Source organism: Centroberyx affinis, unplaced genomic scaffold (genome assembly GCF_046629955.1).
Source record: "Centroberyx affinis isolate AG114_WGS23_722 - 3 ecotype Tasmania unplaced genomic scaffold, CSIRO-AGI_Caff_v1 ptg001519l_1, whole genome shotgun sequence".
Classification (NCBI taxonomy): Eukaryota; Metazoa; Chordata; class Actinopteri; order Beryciformes; family Berycidae; genus Centroberyx; species Centroberyx affinis.
Window position 1 is genome coordinate 20,001 of NW_027279981.1, and position 15,006 is coordinate 35,006.

Consider the following 15,006-nt stretch of genomic DNA (forward strand, 5'->3'; position numbering starts at 1 on the left):
GGAGACAAGGAGAGGAGAGGAGACAAGGAGAGGAGAGCAGACAAGGAGAGGAGTGGAGAGGAGACAAGGAGAGGAGAGGAGAGCAGACAAGGAGAGGAGAGCAGACAAGGAGAGGAGAGGAGACAAGGAGAGGAGAGGAGAGGAGAGCAGACAAGGAGAGGAGAGAAGACAAGGAGAGGAGAGGAGACAAGGAGAGGAGAGGAGACAAGGACAGGAGACAAGGAGAGGAGAGGAGAGCAGACAAGGAGAGGAGAGAAGACAAGGAGAGGAGACAAGGAGAGGAGAGGAGAGGAGAGGAGGAGAGGAGACAAGGAGAGGAGAGGAGAGGAGAGCAGAAAAGGAGAGGAGAGAAGACAAGGAGAGGAGACAAGGAGAGGAGAGGAGAGGAGAGGAAGAGAGGAGACAAGGAGAGGAGAGAAGACAAGGAGAGGAGAGAAGACAAGGAGAGGAGAGGAGAGGAGACAAGGAGAGGAGAGGAAGAGAGGAGACAAGGAGAGGAGAGAAGACAAGGAGAGGAGAGGAGACAAGGAGAGGAGAGGAGACAAGGACAGGAGACAAGGAGAGGAGAGGAGAGCAGACAAGGAGAGGAGAGAAGACAAGGAGAGGAGACAAGGAGAGGAGAGGAGAGGAGAGGAGGAGAGGAGACAAGGAGAGGAGAGGAGAGGAGAGCAGAAAAGGAGAGGAGAGGAGAGCAGACAAGGAGAGGAGAGAAGACAAGGAGAGGAGACAAGGAGAGGAGAGGAGAGGAGAGGAGAGGAAGAGAGGAGACAAGGAGAGGAGAGAAGACAAGGAGAGGAGAGGAGGAGAGGAGACAAGGAGAGGATAGAAGAGGAGGGGAGAGCAGACAAGGAGAGGAGAGGAGGAGACAAGGAGAGGAGACAAGGAGAGGAGAGGAGGAGAGGAGACAAGGAGAGGAGAGGAGATCAGACAAGGAGAGGAGAGGAGAGGAGGAGACAAGGAGAGGAAACAAGGAGAGGAGAGGAGACAAGGACAAGAGGAGAGGAGAGGAGATAAGGAGAGGAGAAGAGGAGACGAGAGCAGACAAGAAGAGGAGAGGAGAGGAGACGAGGAGAGGAGACAAGGAGAGGAGAGGAGACAAGGAGAGGAGAGCAGACAAGGAGAGGAGTGGAGAGGAGACAAGGAGAGGAGAGGAGAGCAGACAAGGAGAGGAGAGCAGACAAGGAGAGGAGAGGAGACAAGGAGAGGAGAGGAGAGCAGACAAGGAGAGGAGAGAAGACAAGGAGAGGAGAGGAGACAAGGAGAGGAGAGGAGACAAGGACAGGAGACAAGGAGAGGAGAGGAGAGCAGACAAGGAGAGGAGACAAGGAGAGGAGAGGAGAGGAGGAGAGGAGACAAGGAGAGGAGAGGAGAGGAGAGCAGAAAAGGAGAGGAGAGGAGAGAAGACAAGGAGAGGAGAGAAGACAAGGAGAGGAGAGGAGAGGAGAGAAGACGAGGAGAGGAGACAAGGAGAGGAGAGGAAGAGAGGAGACAAGGAGAGGAGAGAAGACAAGAAGAGGAGAGGAGGAGAGGAGACAAGGAGAGGATAGGAGAGGAGAGGAGAGCAGACAAGGAGAGGAGAGGAGGAGAGCAGACAAGGAGAGGAGAGAAGGAGAGGAGGAGGTAAATTCTAGTCTGAACAGCCAGCTTCTCATCAGGGCCAGCAGCTTGTGTGTTCAGATGGCTTTCTGCACATCACTGTTGTCAAGAATGTTTTTGGAGTATGTGTTGCCTGTCTGTAGTGGTGCAGCAGGAATAAAAACTCTTTGGTTTGGCTTATGGGAATGTGTTGTATGGGAATTATCAGTACAGCTGGAACGTGTCTTTGACCAGACAGATTACTTGGATGAAACTATCTGTTGTATAATGACACATAAATGTGTTTAGTTTGTAAGAAAAATGTATAAGGCCGCACTTACACTGGAATTTAGAAGAGAATGAATATGAATAAAATTGACAAAATGACAAAAAAAAAATCCTGTCTACCTCTTCTCAGTGCTAATTTCTCTCATTTCTTCTTTTCCTAGCACTTCTCTATCATGAATGATCATTTTAGGGTCACAATAATATTTTATTAAATGTATTGACAAGGCACTGTGGCTCTGATCCTGTCCTACTCAATACTGCCTGATTATACTGCTGGTGTTCTATAAACTGAAGCTTATTCTACTGTGTGTGTGTGTGTGTGTGTGTGTGTGTGTGCGCGTGTGTGTGTGGTCACCTGTGCAGGCGGGGGTCTGATCGGCTCTCTGGCTGCAGCAGCTTCTGGGTTTCTGGGTTTCTCCACCACAAAGGTTCCATGTTTGACCTGCGGCTCCACCTGATCCACCGGTCCAATCACAGGGAAATACATCTGCAACTTATTTTGTAACTTATTCAATCATATTTTGCAATTTGATTCATAGAAACTTGTTTTGTTTTTAAAGTGCTTTATAAACAAACTTGAACTTGAATAACCACTGCATGTTGACATTAAGAAAGATTGTATTTTTCCATCATTATGTATCACTGATTACTATTATTTATGAGTTGACAGGAGCCTAAAGTTTACAGGAGGCTCGTGACATCATATCGACTGTTTGAATCCCTGGACTGGATTCTGTCAAGCTGCCTGTGAGCAAGGCACTAGACAGCTCCCAGTGTGATGTGAGTTCACAGGGTCAGCAAACCTTCCCTGGATAAACAAACATGACTTCAGGGAGGGAGCGTCCTGCTGAGGGAGCCAGGACCTCAGGTTGATCTGCTCTCTGTACCTCTGCCTCCGCTCTCATCCTCAGCTCCTTCATCTCCTGGAAATACTGCTGTCTGATGAGCTGCAGCTGCCGCAGGTACTCCTGCACACACACACACACACGCACGCACGCACGCACGCACACACACACACGCACACACACACACACAAATCAAACAAACAAATCAGCTCATATGCCCGTCTAAGTTTAATTCAGTTTAAGGTCCTGCATAGGGTTCATTTTACAAAAGCTAGACTTAGGAGGTTGTTTCCAGGTACAAGTGATGCCTGTGATAGATGTTAGAGTTGTTCCGATACCGATACCAGTATCTGAAATGGATTGGGTATCGGCGAGTACGCGAGTCTATGCATCGATCCGATATCATGTAATTTATTAGCCCAGAAAAAAATCAACTTTAAAGTAGTTTCATCCGGATAAAACGTCCGTTTTCCTGGAAATCTATACTTATATACTGAATTTATACTGTTACTCTACTATTTAAAATTTTAAATGTCTTTTATTTTACTAAATTGTGGCTGCACTTTAACAGTTTTTTTTAAAGGAATTGTTATTTATTCCTAGATTTATTTATTTATGTTCTTTTTCAGTTATGACTGACAAACTAGATAATAAAGTTCTATGGCATTAATTCTCTGTATTTGTTCATGTTTTACAAAGGGTTTAACCTGAGCCAGGCCATACAACAATGATAGCAATCATATCACATCCATACAGGGTTAGTAGTATGTTAAAAAATAATAATAATATATATATATTTTTTAACGCACTGGTATCGGATCGGTACTCGGTATCGGCCGATACGCAAGTTCAGGTATCGGAATCGGTATCAGGAAGGAAAAAGTGGTATCGGAACATCTCTAATAGATGTGGCTCGTCACCGGCAGATCAGACTCATATGTTATTTTCTTGCCCAAAATTAGCTGTCTGGTCCTGTTTCTTTAATATGTTAGGCGAAGCCCTCAATATTACACTAGAACCCTGTCCTTTGATAGCCATCTTTGGGGTGCCCCTTGTACCAGCCAGTCTTACTAAGAAAGACTCTGATGTTGTTGCCTTTGCCTCACTTACAGCCCGTAGATATATTCTGTTACAGTGGAAAAGCCCAAATCCACCTTCTACTTTTTCCTCTTTCTTAAATGATTTTAACCTTTCTGTCGCTAGAAAAGGTGTAATATTCCTTAAGAGGCTCGACTGCCAATTTCTACAAGAGATGGCAGCCTATCATCTCATATGTGAATACTCTGACCTCTCTGGACCCCAACTGATTCTTAATGCATCCATTCTTCGTTAGTGAGCACCCTGAGCATTCTTTTTTTTTTTTTTTTTGTACTTCCCTCCCTATTTTATTTCATTTTATTCACTTTTTGTGTATGTGTTTTATTTATTTTATTTCGTTTTTTGTACGTGTATGTTTTCTTTTTTGTCTCTTTCTGGGAGTTTGGGATGGGTGGGGGGGTTGGAGAAAGGTGTTGTTCTAGTTCTCTGTTCTAATACACCAAAAAAGGGGGAGTGAAAAAAAAAAAAAAACAATTCTCTAACACAGATTTGTACTTTGTACTTGACATTTGTATGATACCGGTCTCCAATAAAAATATATATATAGTACTACTGATATAATAAACGTGCATTGTGGATATACAGTATTTAGGATTTGGCTGTTGTAGATACAGCAAAGCTTTTTTTGACAGTGGTTTGCCAGAAAACATGAGTATCCTCAACAGCTAACACATCCCCTGCAAACTTTATTGTAATTATTGTAATCCGAAAACATGAATGTTCTCAACACATTCCCTGCGACTGTATTGTAATTACTATAATGTTTGTGGATGTTATTTTGAGGCTCTTAGTTGTTGTGTCTCCTTATTTATTTATTAATTATTATTTTGTGCTTCATGCCTTGGTTTTCCTTATGTCCTATGTATCTGTGTATTATGTTTTTTGTAATTGAAAAATTCAATAAACAAATTTGAATAATAAAAATATATATATAAAAAAAAAACAAATAAAAAAAACCAGTACTGCAGCCTGTCAGTCAGGTGGAAGCCTCTCTGTCTCCTACCTGCTGTCCCTCCTGCTTCCTGTCCGGAGCCGGAGGAGTGTGTTGCTGTTGGTGTTGGTGTTGGTGTTGGTGTGCGGCTCGTCCCGCCTCCTGTTCCCGGCCCCTGGGCTTCCTGTAGCGCTCTGCATCGGCTGTTGACGGACGCAGACCCTAAAGACAAGACTGCTGTTAAAGGAATAGTTCACCCAAAAATGAAAATTCTGTCATCATCTCCTCCCCCTCATGCCAAATGAAACACAGGTGAAATTTGTTAGTCCATATAACACACAGGGAGGCTGCAGCACAACTTGGTAGCAGCCTTCTCCAAAACAACTGAAGTCAATGGGGACCTGTTCTTTAGAGCTCCAAAACAAAAACAGCCAAACAATCACACTGTGAATAGAAAGACCTATACACCATTATTTGTTGCAAATCAATCAGCTGTAGTTAAGATTTGCACTAAATGATGGTGTAAATATACTGTAGGTCTTTTTGGAACTCTGAAGAACTGGTCCCCACTGACTTCAGTTGTTTTGGAGAAGGCTGCTATGGAGTTGTGCTGGAAACCTCCCTGTGTGTTATATGGACAAACTTCACCTGTGTTTCAACTGGCATGAGGGGGAGGAGATGAGGACAGAATTTTCATTTTGGGTGAACTATTCCTTTAAAACTCATCAGATCTGCATTAAAAACCAGCAGTGAGACAGTAAGACTCTGCTCTCTTCCTACCAGCTGCTTCTCTGCTCTCAGCTTGTACTGGTTGGCCTCCTGTCTTCTCTGCAGGTATTCATTACGAGCTGCAGCCACTCTGAGAGAGAGAGAGAGAGAGAGAGAGAGAGAGAGAGAGAGAGAGAGGAGAGAGAGAGAGAGAGAGAGAGAGAGAGAGAAGGAGAGACAGACAGATGTTGAATGTTTCTCTCAGTTAAAGGTAAGTAAGATTTCTACTGCCCCATAGCATAAAATGACCATAATAAATCTGTGGGGGTTTGTGTTACTTGAATGTTACATAATGTGTTGTTATTATTGTGTTGAAAAGTAACACCAGTGTGTGTTTTCCCAAAGAAGACACACACAGATGTGTTAAAAATGACACATCCTTTGTAAGAGTGTGTGAACAAGGAACATACAAGGGTGTAAAACCCATGAAAAACTTTATTTTATCCATTTCTACAGACCAAATGTTCAACTTGCTGCCAAACTGAAGAGAGACCCAACCTCTGTCACTATCACTATCCCGGTGTGTTTCCCCTTACAGCTGGTGAGGAGCAGGCTTGTCTTCACATCGCTCTGCCGGACGCTCCTGGGGAGGAGGAGGAGGAGGAGGAGCAGGAGGAGGAGGAGGAGGAGGAGCAGGAGGAGGAGGAGGAGGGCCGTCCCCCCTGCTCCTCCTCTGGAAGGCGTCCAGCTGGGCGTGGTAGTGCTGGTAGTGGCTGACCGGCTGCTGGCCGTTCCACCTGGAGCAGAGACACACAGACAGCAGGTTTATTGTTCTGATGGGAGTTTCAGTGAGGAGCTGTGGAGCAGCCAGACATGAAGCCTTCTGTTGCCTCCATGTAGAACTAGTTTAACACAGAGAACAGTTCATTATCGAGCAATGGTGGCATGGAATTCATTACCAAGTTTTTGGATTTCAGAAAGTAATACAACATGTTTTAACAAAAAGTTAAGATTGTATCTGTTTACACAAGGAATAGTGTAGAATATTATGACTTTTTGTTTTTGAGCTATCCATCCCACTTTTATTTGTGATTTAGTGGATGAGTTGCTAAGTGATTTCTTCTTCTCAATTACTCAAGAGATGAAATTATTATATAGAGCTATCGTATGTATTAGACAGGCTCTGAGTTGGTGTTTGTTGTTGTGTGTCTCAGTGGTTGTGTTATGTATCGAGTCTTATTGTTAGTATGAATATTACAGATGTGTATTGATGTGTTTTCTGTTATTGAAGTATTGTTAAAAATACTAATGGAGACCCCAGGAAGAGCTACGGTTACAATACAGTAGCTAATGGGGCTCTAAATAAACAAACAAACAAACAAACACTGACCTGAAACAAGAAAACACATCAATGTCACTGAGATGAAGCACAATCCTTAAGAATGATCGACTTGGTCTTTTATACAGTGGAAGCCTTTGTAGAACTTCCCCCAGTCAGTGCAGTATCAGTATTAGATCTCATTATATCAGTATATCAGTATGTTGTTAGTAATCTGTGCTGTGATCAGGGCCAACAATGTAGGCAGAGGTCAATTATCAGAAGTCATTATTCATATAATTATATAATAAAGTTATTTGTTGAATTCTTAATACAGTTTAGTTCATTTCTAATGTTCTATATAACTACTACATCATTTCATGGTTCTGTCTTGGAAACAGCAGAAGAAATTGGAGGAACTTACCAACTACCATTAAACTCTTCCTCTATTTTCACTATTATTAGAACATAACTTCATGGTTCTTTCCAGGAAACTTCTTAAGAAATTAACAGTTCCTTTGTAGGAAACTATTAGGAAATTCCAGACCTGGGAAATAAAGCGTTACCCAACTTTTTGCCTCTGATCACAGAACTCCCTCTAGGGCAGAGAAAGACTTATTTTACTACTGAAAATGGGTATTTTATGGGTACTTTAAATCTGTATGATGCAACAGCTGAGCTAAAAAGAGCTTAAAGGCAGATTTGTTTTTTATTGTGATCTCATCAGGAGTGTAATAAAAATCACTCTCTTTGCGAAATAAATGTCCGGGATTTTTTTGTGAGTAGAGGCTCCTCACCTCTGCTTCTGCTGACCTGGGATCAGTCTGACAGCAGGATCAGCAGGCAGTCCGGCTCTGGGGCGGACAGGCTGGGGTCAGGAGGCAAAAACAAAGAGGAGTCACAACCTGAGACAGGCTGGTGTGGACAGATAAACAGTTCAGTGCATACAGAGGGGCCGGATTCACCAATGTGCTCTTAAGATAGATCTTAAGAGATGACATAAGAGGAAATTTTAGGAAGTTCTTAAGAAGGCTCTTAAGTGCAATTCCTCAATATTTTCTTAGTAACAGTCTCATTTCTTACGAATTTCTTTAATTTTCCAACTTAAGAACTTCTCAAAATAGGGCCTGAATTAATTCTGGTTAATAAACTTTAGGCTTACTGCCATTGAGGCTAGGAGACAAGGCTAGGAGGCTAGGAGACAAGGCTAGGAGGCTAGGAGACAAGGCTAGGAGGCAACCCAAAGTGCTTCCATCTACAAAACAATTGGAGAAAAACCTATTTAGAGCAACTAGAGAATGATTTAAACATTGGTTGCTGTTGGTAACTGTAAAATTTGCAGCTTATTTTCAACAGACATGAGACAGAGGCCTACCTGGCCCTACACCAAATAAAGCTTTACAATAAATGTTCATCTTAATGTTAGGTGTACACTGTAAAAACGAATTTGGGCTTTTAGTTACCTCAATTCTTTTTCCTTAGTCAGTTCAACTAAAAATGACTAAAACATTGGGCCTACTTGAAATTTAAAGTTTTAATGTGGTCAACTCATCAGTCAAATCAGAACTGTCCAGGTAACTTAAATTGCTGAGTTGACTCAATTAAGTGTGAGTAGTAGCCCCTGCAAAACTGCCTTGGACAACCCACACACGCCCACACGGACATACCCTCCTGCTCCACATGCATCATCCAGAAAAAAGGATCATTGCAGTTTGAGAGGACAGCAAGACAGAGCAAATCATTTCAGGTAAATATTTTTGTAAGTTACAACATGCAATGCCATCCTACCTAATGTTAAAATTGTTGCCAAATCCTCATATTATTTATAGCTAGCTAGCTAACTACAGAATTCTTTCCTCATTGATTTGTGTTCAGAACATTTTCCTCCTTGCCCCTGACTGATTAAGTTACCGATTTTTTACTGACCGGTAACCAGCTGGGGAACGTTAACCAGTCCGGGGCAACGAGGAAAACATCTGCTGCGATTTTATTAATTTTCTAGAAACAACTGACTGCATTCTTCCCCCAGGGTCGCAATATTTTATGGGACATCAGAGTTGCTAAAGGAACCATGGCATGCTTCCCTCAAAATTGGCTAAAATTAGGTCCCTTGAAAGGATGCTTTCTATGGATCCTATACATTTGAGACCTAAAACGTGAAAAGTTTCACTTCCTACCAAGAAATGCTACCAAAAATATGTTTTCTTCCATTTGGGACAGAGCCACTGTTTATCTAGCAAGCTTATCAACAGATAGCTTAACATGGATATAATATAAAACAATGTGTTTACTGCTGCATTACAAAGCGTCACTCTTTGTCAGTGCATTGATGTTTAAATTAATCTATGATGATATTAAGATAAAATGCTTTCACTTATTGTCTATCCCTGCATGATATTAGTCAGTGATGGTTTATTTGTTAAAAGGCTGAATTTAGTTTATTAACAGTAATTCTGTATTTGCTGTGGATGACATTGTGGATTTGACTGAAATTACACAAGATATGGAGATATCAATCTGACATTGACTTGTTTTCTTTACAGGGCTGGAGGTCATATTGAGTGGTCTGGAGCAGCCTGTCCTGTCCCCTGTTGGATGAAGTTTCTTGTTCTCTTTGCAGATTGCTGCAGAGTTCTGGTTTCTGTTGATCTCCACCAGTCTTTCTTAGATGGACTTGACAAGTATTTTCCAACACTGCTGGAGTTGTACAGAGTGTGAGCCAGCAGCAGGACCAAGCTTCACAGTCTGCTTCAGTCCCTTGATGTTCAAGTAAGGATAGTCTGATCTTAATCAAATTCTTTCTCACCACTGAACAGAGATTGAAGTTGTGACATCACTTGTAAGCGTGGGGCGATGTTACCTTGTGATTATCAGAAACTAACAAATGTCTGCTGGCTCAGTTGCGTGTGTGTTCTCAATCGGTGCTCAAATCACGTTCTGGTTGCGGATGCTTAGGTCCACCAGCTGTGTTTACAGCGCGGCTAGAGCAGTGACAGACAGACTTTAGTTTGTTTGAGGTGTTTTTCTCCTGTGTATTTTGTTATTTACCTTCTTGTTACTTATCCTGTCAAAAATAACCTACACAAGCATGCTTACATTCCATCTTCAGGTCTTGATTGCCACAGTTGGGACACAGTGCGTCTTCCTTTACTGTTCTTCTGTGTTATAGACTTCCAACCAGAAGAGCAGAGCTGCAGTGTTGCTTGGACTGCCTCACTACCTGAGAAAGGATCCCTCCAACTTCACAAAGTCTGAGAGGTGCGTTAAACATAACACTTTTGAAGGGCACACTAAGAAATGCATATGGAATTTATTTTTTCTTAAAGGTAAAATGTTAATATTTCTGGTTTACTGAAGCATAATATGACTAGAAAATAAAATCAGCAGGTTCCTGAATGGTAGTGAGTAAAACACAGTGAACAGCCACGGCACACGCACTGCGGAGATTAACTACACACGGTCATTTTGGTACTCTATTGGTTGATATTTTCACCCTGCTCCACAATCTGCCCCACCCCAATCTGTGATGTCAGTATACTTCTGTCTAGAAAAAAAAGGTACTCTGACATCACAGACTGGTGTGGGGCAATATATCAACCACTAGAGCACCAAAATGACCATGTGTGTAGTCACTCTTTAAAACTGAGTTTCAAGGACCACAAAAGCCCTCTCCAGTTTCTATTTTCTCTGTTGGCTAATCAGGCGATTAGGATAACTTATCATTGACTATACAGAATTAATATTTTTAACTCAGTAAATGTTGCTAACATTACATAGAACAGTAACTAAGTCAGCCATTGTTTATATAGTTACAGCGCTAGCTTTTATACCCTAATCAGGCAGCTTTACAGCAAATATGTTTTTACATGACATCTACATGACATTTACCTATAACTTGATGGTACATGTGATCAACTGTCTAGAAATTGAAAATATTTTATTTACCTACAAATTCAGTCAGTCATTCATTCATTCACACTCCATGTTAAGATGAGGGATGTTTTAGACCATGGAGCGGCACCAGTCGACTTTTGTTTTTTTACAGTCTTGTGGTGGACTTTGTTTTTTGCGCTGTCACCCAATGGATGTAACGGCCATTACACAATACAATGAGGGACAGTGATAAAAAAGACATATAGACTCTGTGTCTTACAACTATTTCTTTTCTCATGAAAAAGGGACATGTGTTTTCTCTGCTCGTTAAAGGGTTTTAACTCTAGTCTCTGTGTTAATATAAAAATGTATCATATCGCTCTCCTTCGGAGTAGTCATTTGGTGTTAATTTGAGGATATATCATAATGCTGTCCTTGTTGTGCCAGAGTCTTTACATGATGAAGTTTGGAAAATGGTACACACACAATAATTTAATACATAATGATCTTTAGGCTACTGATTCGGAGGAGGAAGCTGTGAAGGGAGTGGACGTTGGCCTACTCTTCATCACTAAAGAGCCTGGAGGTGAACAAGACCTGCTCGCCAAGGACGCCGTTAACTTTGCTGTGATCCTGGAGGAGAGGATTCTCAATTTGAAAAAATCTTTTAAGATTTGGCATTTTTCTGCATGTTGTTAAGAATCTTATAATGCCTGAACTCTGATTTGGGAAAAAAAAAAACCCATTTGTGTTGAGTTGTTGAGGTCAAAATAAATACTATATATTTTTTTTAAAGTGATTTCTTGTGTATGAATGCATTCCACTCAGTCCTGTTAGAAAATTAGTGATTTAGTTGACAACTAAGCTGCTTAGTTGAAATAACTTATGTTTCCTTGTTTGTGCAACAAAAGATAGAAATGCATGTTTGTTGGTTTGACTCATAATGTAATGTTAATGCTTTTAAAAAGTGATGAGGACAAAATGGACCATTTCAAACAGTGGTGGGGACATGTCCCCAGCATCCCCAGTGTAAATGACACCTATGTGTGTGTCTCCTCCACATTGCTGTTGTCTTGTGGTGTGGCAGCTGCACCGTGCGCACACAACTTGTTGCACATTTTTTAAATCTGTTTATGGGAAATGCGTGCCTCATATGAATTTTAGAGCAAATAAAACAAAACAAACAAATAAAGTAATCCCTTCAAGTAATCTATTTTTAAAGACAGTAACTGTATTCAGAATACCACCAATTTAAACTGTAACTATAACGGAATACAGTTACTCATATTTTGTATTTTAAATACGTAACGCCGTTACATGTATTCCGTTACTCCCCAACCTGCTGATATCTGATCACTAATATGATGGATTAGGTCGGACAGGACTTGTGACAGTGTGTCCAGCAGCAACATGGCGGTCTCTGCTCTGCATCACCTTAACTCATGTTAGAGTGTTGAGCAGTTAGAAATGTCCGACTAAAAACTGTTACTGTTTACGAATCCCGTTATTAACACAAGCGAGTTTTAATAAATAATAAAAAAAAAACGCCTGACCCCTCCAATGTGATGAGCAGTTGCGGGTAGAGTACTGAAAATCTATACTCAAGTAAAAGTACAATTACTAAATTACAGTTAATAAATTACTCAAAGTACAAGTTACTTTCCATTTTAATATTTTTTAGGGTGTGCAGGCCAGTGCAAAACAATGAAAAAACAGCACTTGTTGATAAAACTTTCTTAGCCCTTGATAAAACAGAATATAAGTCTGTTTCACTCTAGTATTTACAGATATGATCAAAGTAACCAAACCTGTTACAGCCCCAAAATGCAGTAGATACCGAATACAGTACAATTAACTAAAACTCAGATTTTCTGTTCTGTAGTAGGCTAAAGAACATTTGACTTACAAACAGGGGTTAAAGTGGGCCGGGACGATCCGGCACCTTCACAATCCATTTTCTCACGCAGTGAAAAACAAATTCATAACCGATAACGTCACGACGCGAAAAGAGACACTGACAGCAGGACACTCTCAGGAATGTGTTTTTGACATGGAAATATAAAGAACATTTTACTTCCAAACATGGAGTTAAAGGACAGAGGAGACAGAGCAGCACCGAGCAGCAGAGAGTTATTCAGACCATCTGAATAGCGAGAAATAAACACAAATGTATTATATTGTAATGTATTCCCATGCATGCTGCTCAGAGTCTCAGTCAGCGGCTCTTCTGTCTCTCCCTCTCCTCTCAGGCAGGATGAGAGTGAGTTGCTATGGTTACGGGGACGCTCTGTGTCTGTCGATCTGAAACTTTCTCGCGATTCACAATAAAAGGTTTTTAGGTTAGTATGCCTATGCAAAATCGTGAATGTAAGCACCTCAATGCTGAAATCTAATATAACAGAATTTTACATTTTTGGTTAACATTATACAGGGTGGCTGTTTCTTGACTTAATCCAAGAGGTTAGGTGGTGTAGAAATGCAGGAAATTAGTTTTAAATGACTATTTTTTTTCTTTAATGTTTGTCTAATGTGTTTTACTCTACTTGATGCTGCGGTTAACTGATGCTGTGGAAATTAAAGAGAGGGGAAAGGAAAACTGAAGACTTTGTTCTCTGGTGGATGCCATTTTTCTTTAGACAGTATCAGTCGCAGGACAAAACACATTTGTGTTTACATACTTGCATAACTTTTCCTCTGAAGACAGTAATAAGGTCATAAGTAAGTGTGAACTACATTCAGAGTGACCCAGACAAACGGGCTCAGCAAGACGATTTTGAAGTATTCCAAAAGTAATCCAAAGTATTTAGAATACGTTACTTAACTTGAGTAATCTAATGGAATACGTTACAAATTACATTTTAGGGCATGTATTCAGTAATCTGTAGTGGAATACATTTTAAAAGTAACCCTCCCAACACTGATTATATTATATTTGGGAGTAAAGATCAATGCTGTATTACTCTATTATCACTTTTTCAAGATGATGTCTCATTGATCCATCATAGTGCACTAGGTTGTAAATTAAACATATAAAAAAAACAATATATAAAATAATAAATAATCAGCAAAGTAATATGTATATTGAATTGAAGTGAATTGATTTTATTTTGAAGAGGAAAACAGATGGAGGTAGGGTATGATTCTACGATGTTAATCTCCACTGTAGGTCTTATCATCCTCTTCTTGTTTGATGCCTGTTTAATCCCTCTGGCTGTGGGCTTGAACAGTGACCTCAGCATAGTGGTCTACTGTTCAGGGTCAGGCATGAAGGACAGAAAAGTCCAGAAAAATCCTGACACCCTTATTCTTCTTTCCGTGGCTTAGGCAGAAGCATCATCCTCTTCATGTTTGATGGACGTCTTTGTTTAATTCCTCCGGCCGGGGGCTTGAATAGTGACGTTCCAAGCGAAGTCTTCAGTGAAGTAAACTTCAGCGTGGTCGTCCTCCTGTTTGATATCGGTTGTGCAGGTCAGAGTTTTCCAGACGCCTCTGAAAAATCTCCTGACACCTTTCATCTTCTTTGAGAAGCTGTGGGTTCCATCATTGGAGTCTGAATTATCATCATCCTCCTGTTCAATGCAAGTCTTCGCCCTCTTGCTGTGGGTTTTCCAGAGTCCTCCAGAAACTCCTCTGTTGCCCTTCCTCTTCTTTGCCCACTTGCTGCGGGTTTGATCACAGAAGGCAGAAGCAGCGTCCTCGTCCTGTTTGGTGGACATCTTTGGTTTGGCCCTCTGGCCGGGGGCTTGAACTGTGACGTTCCAAGCGAAGTCTGCGGCAAAGTAAACCTCATCATGGTCGTCTTCCTGTTCAATGTCAGTGGTGCAGGTCAGAATTTTCCAGAGGCCTCTGAAAAATCTCCTGACACCTTTCTTCTTCTTTGAGAAGCTGTGGGTTTCATCAGTGGAGTCTGAATCATCGTCCTCCTGTTCGATGCAAGTCTTGGTCCTCTTGCAGTGGGTTTTCCAGAGTCCTCCAGAAAATCCTCTGCTGCCATTCTCTTTTTTCGCCCTCTTGGAGTGGGTTTTCCAGAGTCCTCTGGAAGATCTTCTGCTACCCATCTCTTTTTCAGCCCTTGGCTTTATCACTTGGCTGTCGTCCGACTGAACTGCCTTGGTTTTGCCAAGGCAGTTTGTGGCCAAGTTGGTGGCATCTGCCACCTCATCATCTGGGGCAAAGTTGTCTGAGGTCATGACTGACTTTGTCTCCATCAAAGCCATGGCGGCCTCAGCTCTTTCAATGGTAATCCTGAGTGTGTTTGCCAACTCAGTGAGGGATGGCTCTTCATCTGCAACCACAACAATGTCAGCTGAACATTCAGTGGTTGAGTCAGCTGGAGCCGGCACACTACAGGATTTCCCACTGAACTCCAT

The 15,006-nt window shown here is 41.5% G+C and overlaps 2 protein-coding genes and 2 long non-coding RNA genes across 4 annotated transcripts in view; 1 reads left to right on the plus strand and 3 right to left on the minus strand.

The window, feature by feature from the left end:
* The window catches only part of LOC139650597 (high mobility group nucleosome-binding domain-containing protein 5-like), a 13,665-nt gene extending 10,860 nt beyond the window's left edge, over positions 1-2,805 (minus strand). Inside the window, exons 1-2 of the mRNA XM_071527305.1 lie at positions 2,751-2,805; positions 2,219-2,317 (exon numbers count right to left, since the gene is read on the minus strand). Of these exons, the coding sequence (XP_071383406.1) occupies positions 2,219-2,317; positions 2,751-2,783 (132 nt within the window). The 5' untranslated portion in view covers positions 2,784-2,805. The remainder of the gene's footprint in view (positions 1-2,218; positions 2,318-2,750) is intronic.
* A 2,036-nt stretch (positions 2,806-4,841) lies between these two features.
* On the minus strand, positions 4,842-6,067 carry LOC139650595 (uncharacterized). The gene is made up of 3 exons (XR_011695650.1): positions 6,042-6,067; positions 5,518-5,596; positions 4,842-4,959 (listed from the first exon to the last, which is right to left on the minus strand). It is a non-coding gene; the product is annotated as an uncharacterized lncRNA (long non-coding RNA).
* LOC139650598 (serine/threonine-protein kinase Nek5-like) overlaps positions 6,066-15,006 on the minus strand; it is a 34,864-nt gene continuing 25,923 nt past the window's right edge. The window contains exons 8-10 of the mRNA XM_071527306.1: positions 7,561-7,631; positions 6,160-6,242; positions 6,066-6,088 (exon numbers count right to left, since the gene is read on the minus strand). Of these exons, the coding sequence (XP_071383407.1) occupies positions 6,066-6,088; positions 6,160-6,242; positions 7,561-7,631 (177 nt within the window). The remainder of the gene's footprint in view (positions 6,089-6,159; positions 6,243-7,560; positions 7,632-15,006) is intronic.
* LOC139650594 (uncharacterized) lies at positions 8,273-11,349 on the plus strand. The gene is made up of 4 exons (XR_011695649.1): positions 8,273-8,510; positions 9,307-9,532; positions 9,933-10,021; positions 11,150-11,349. It is a non-coding gene; the product is annotated as an uncharacterized lncRNA (long non-coding RNA).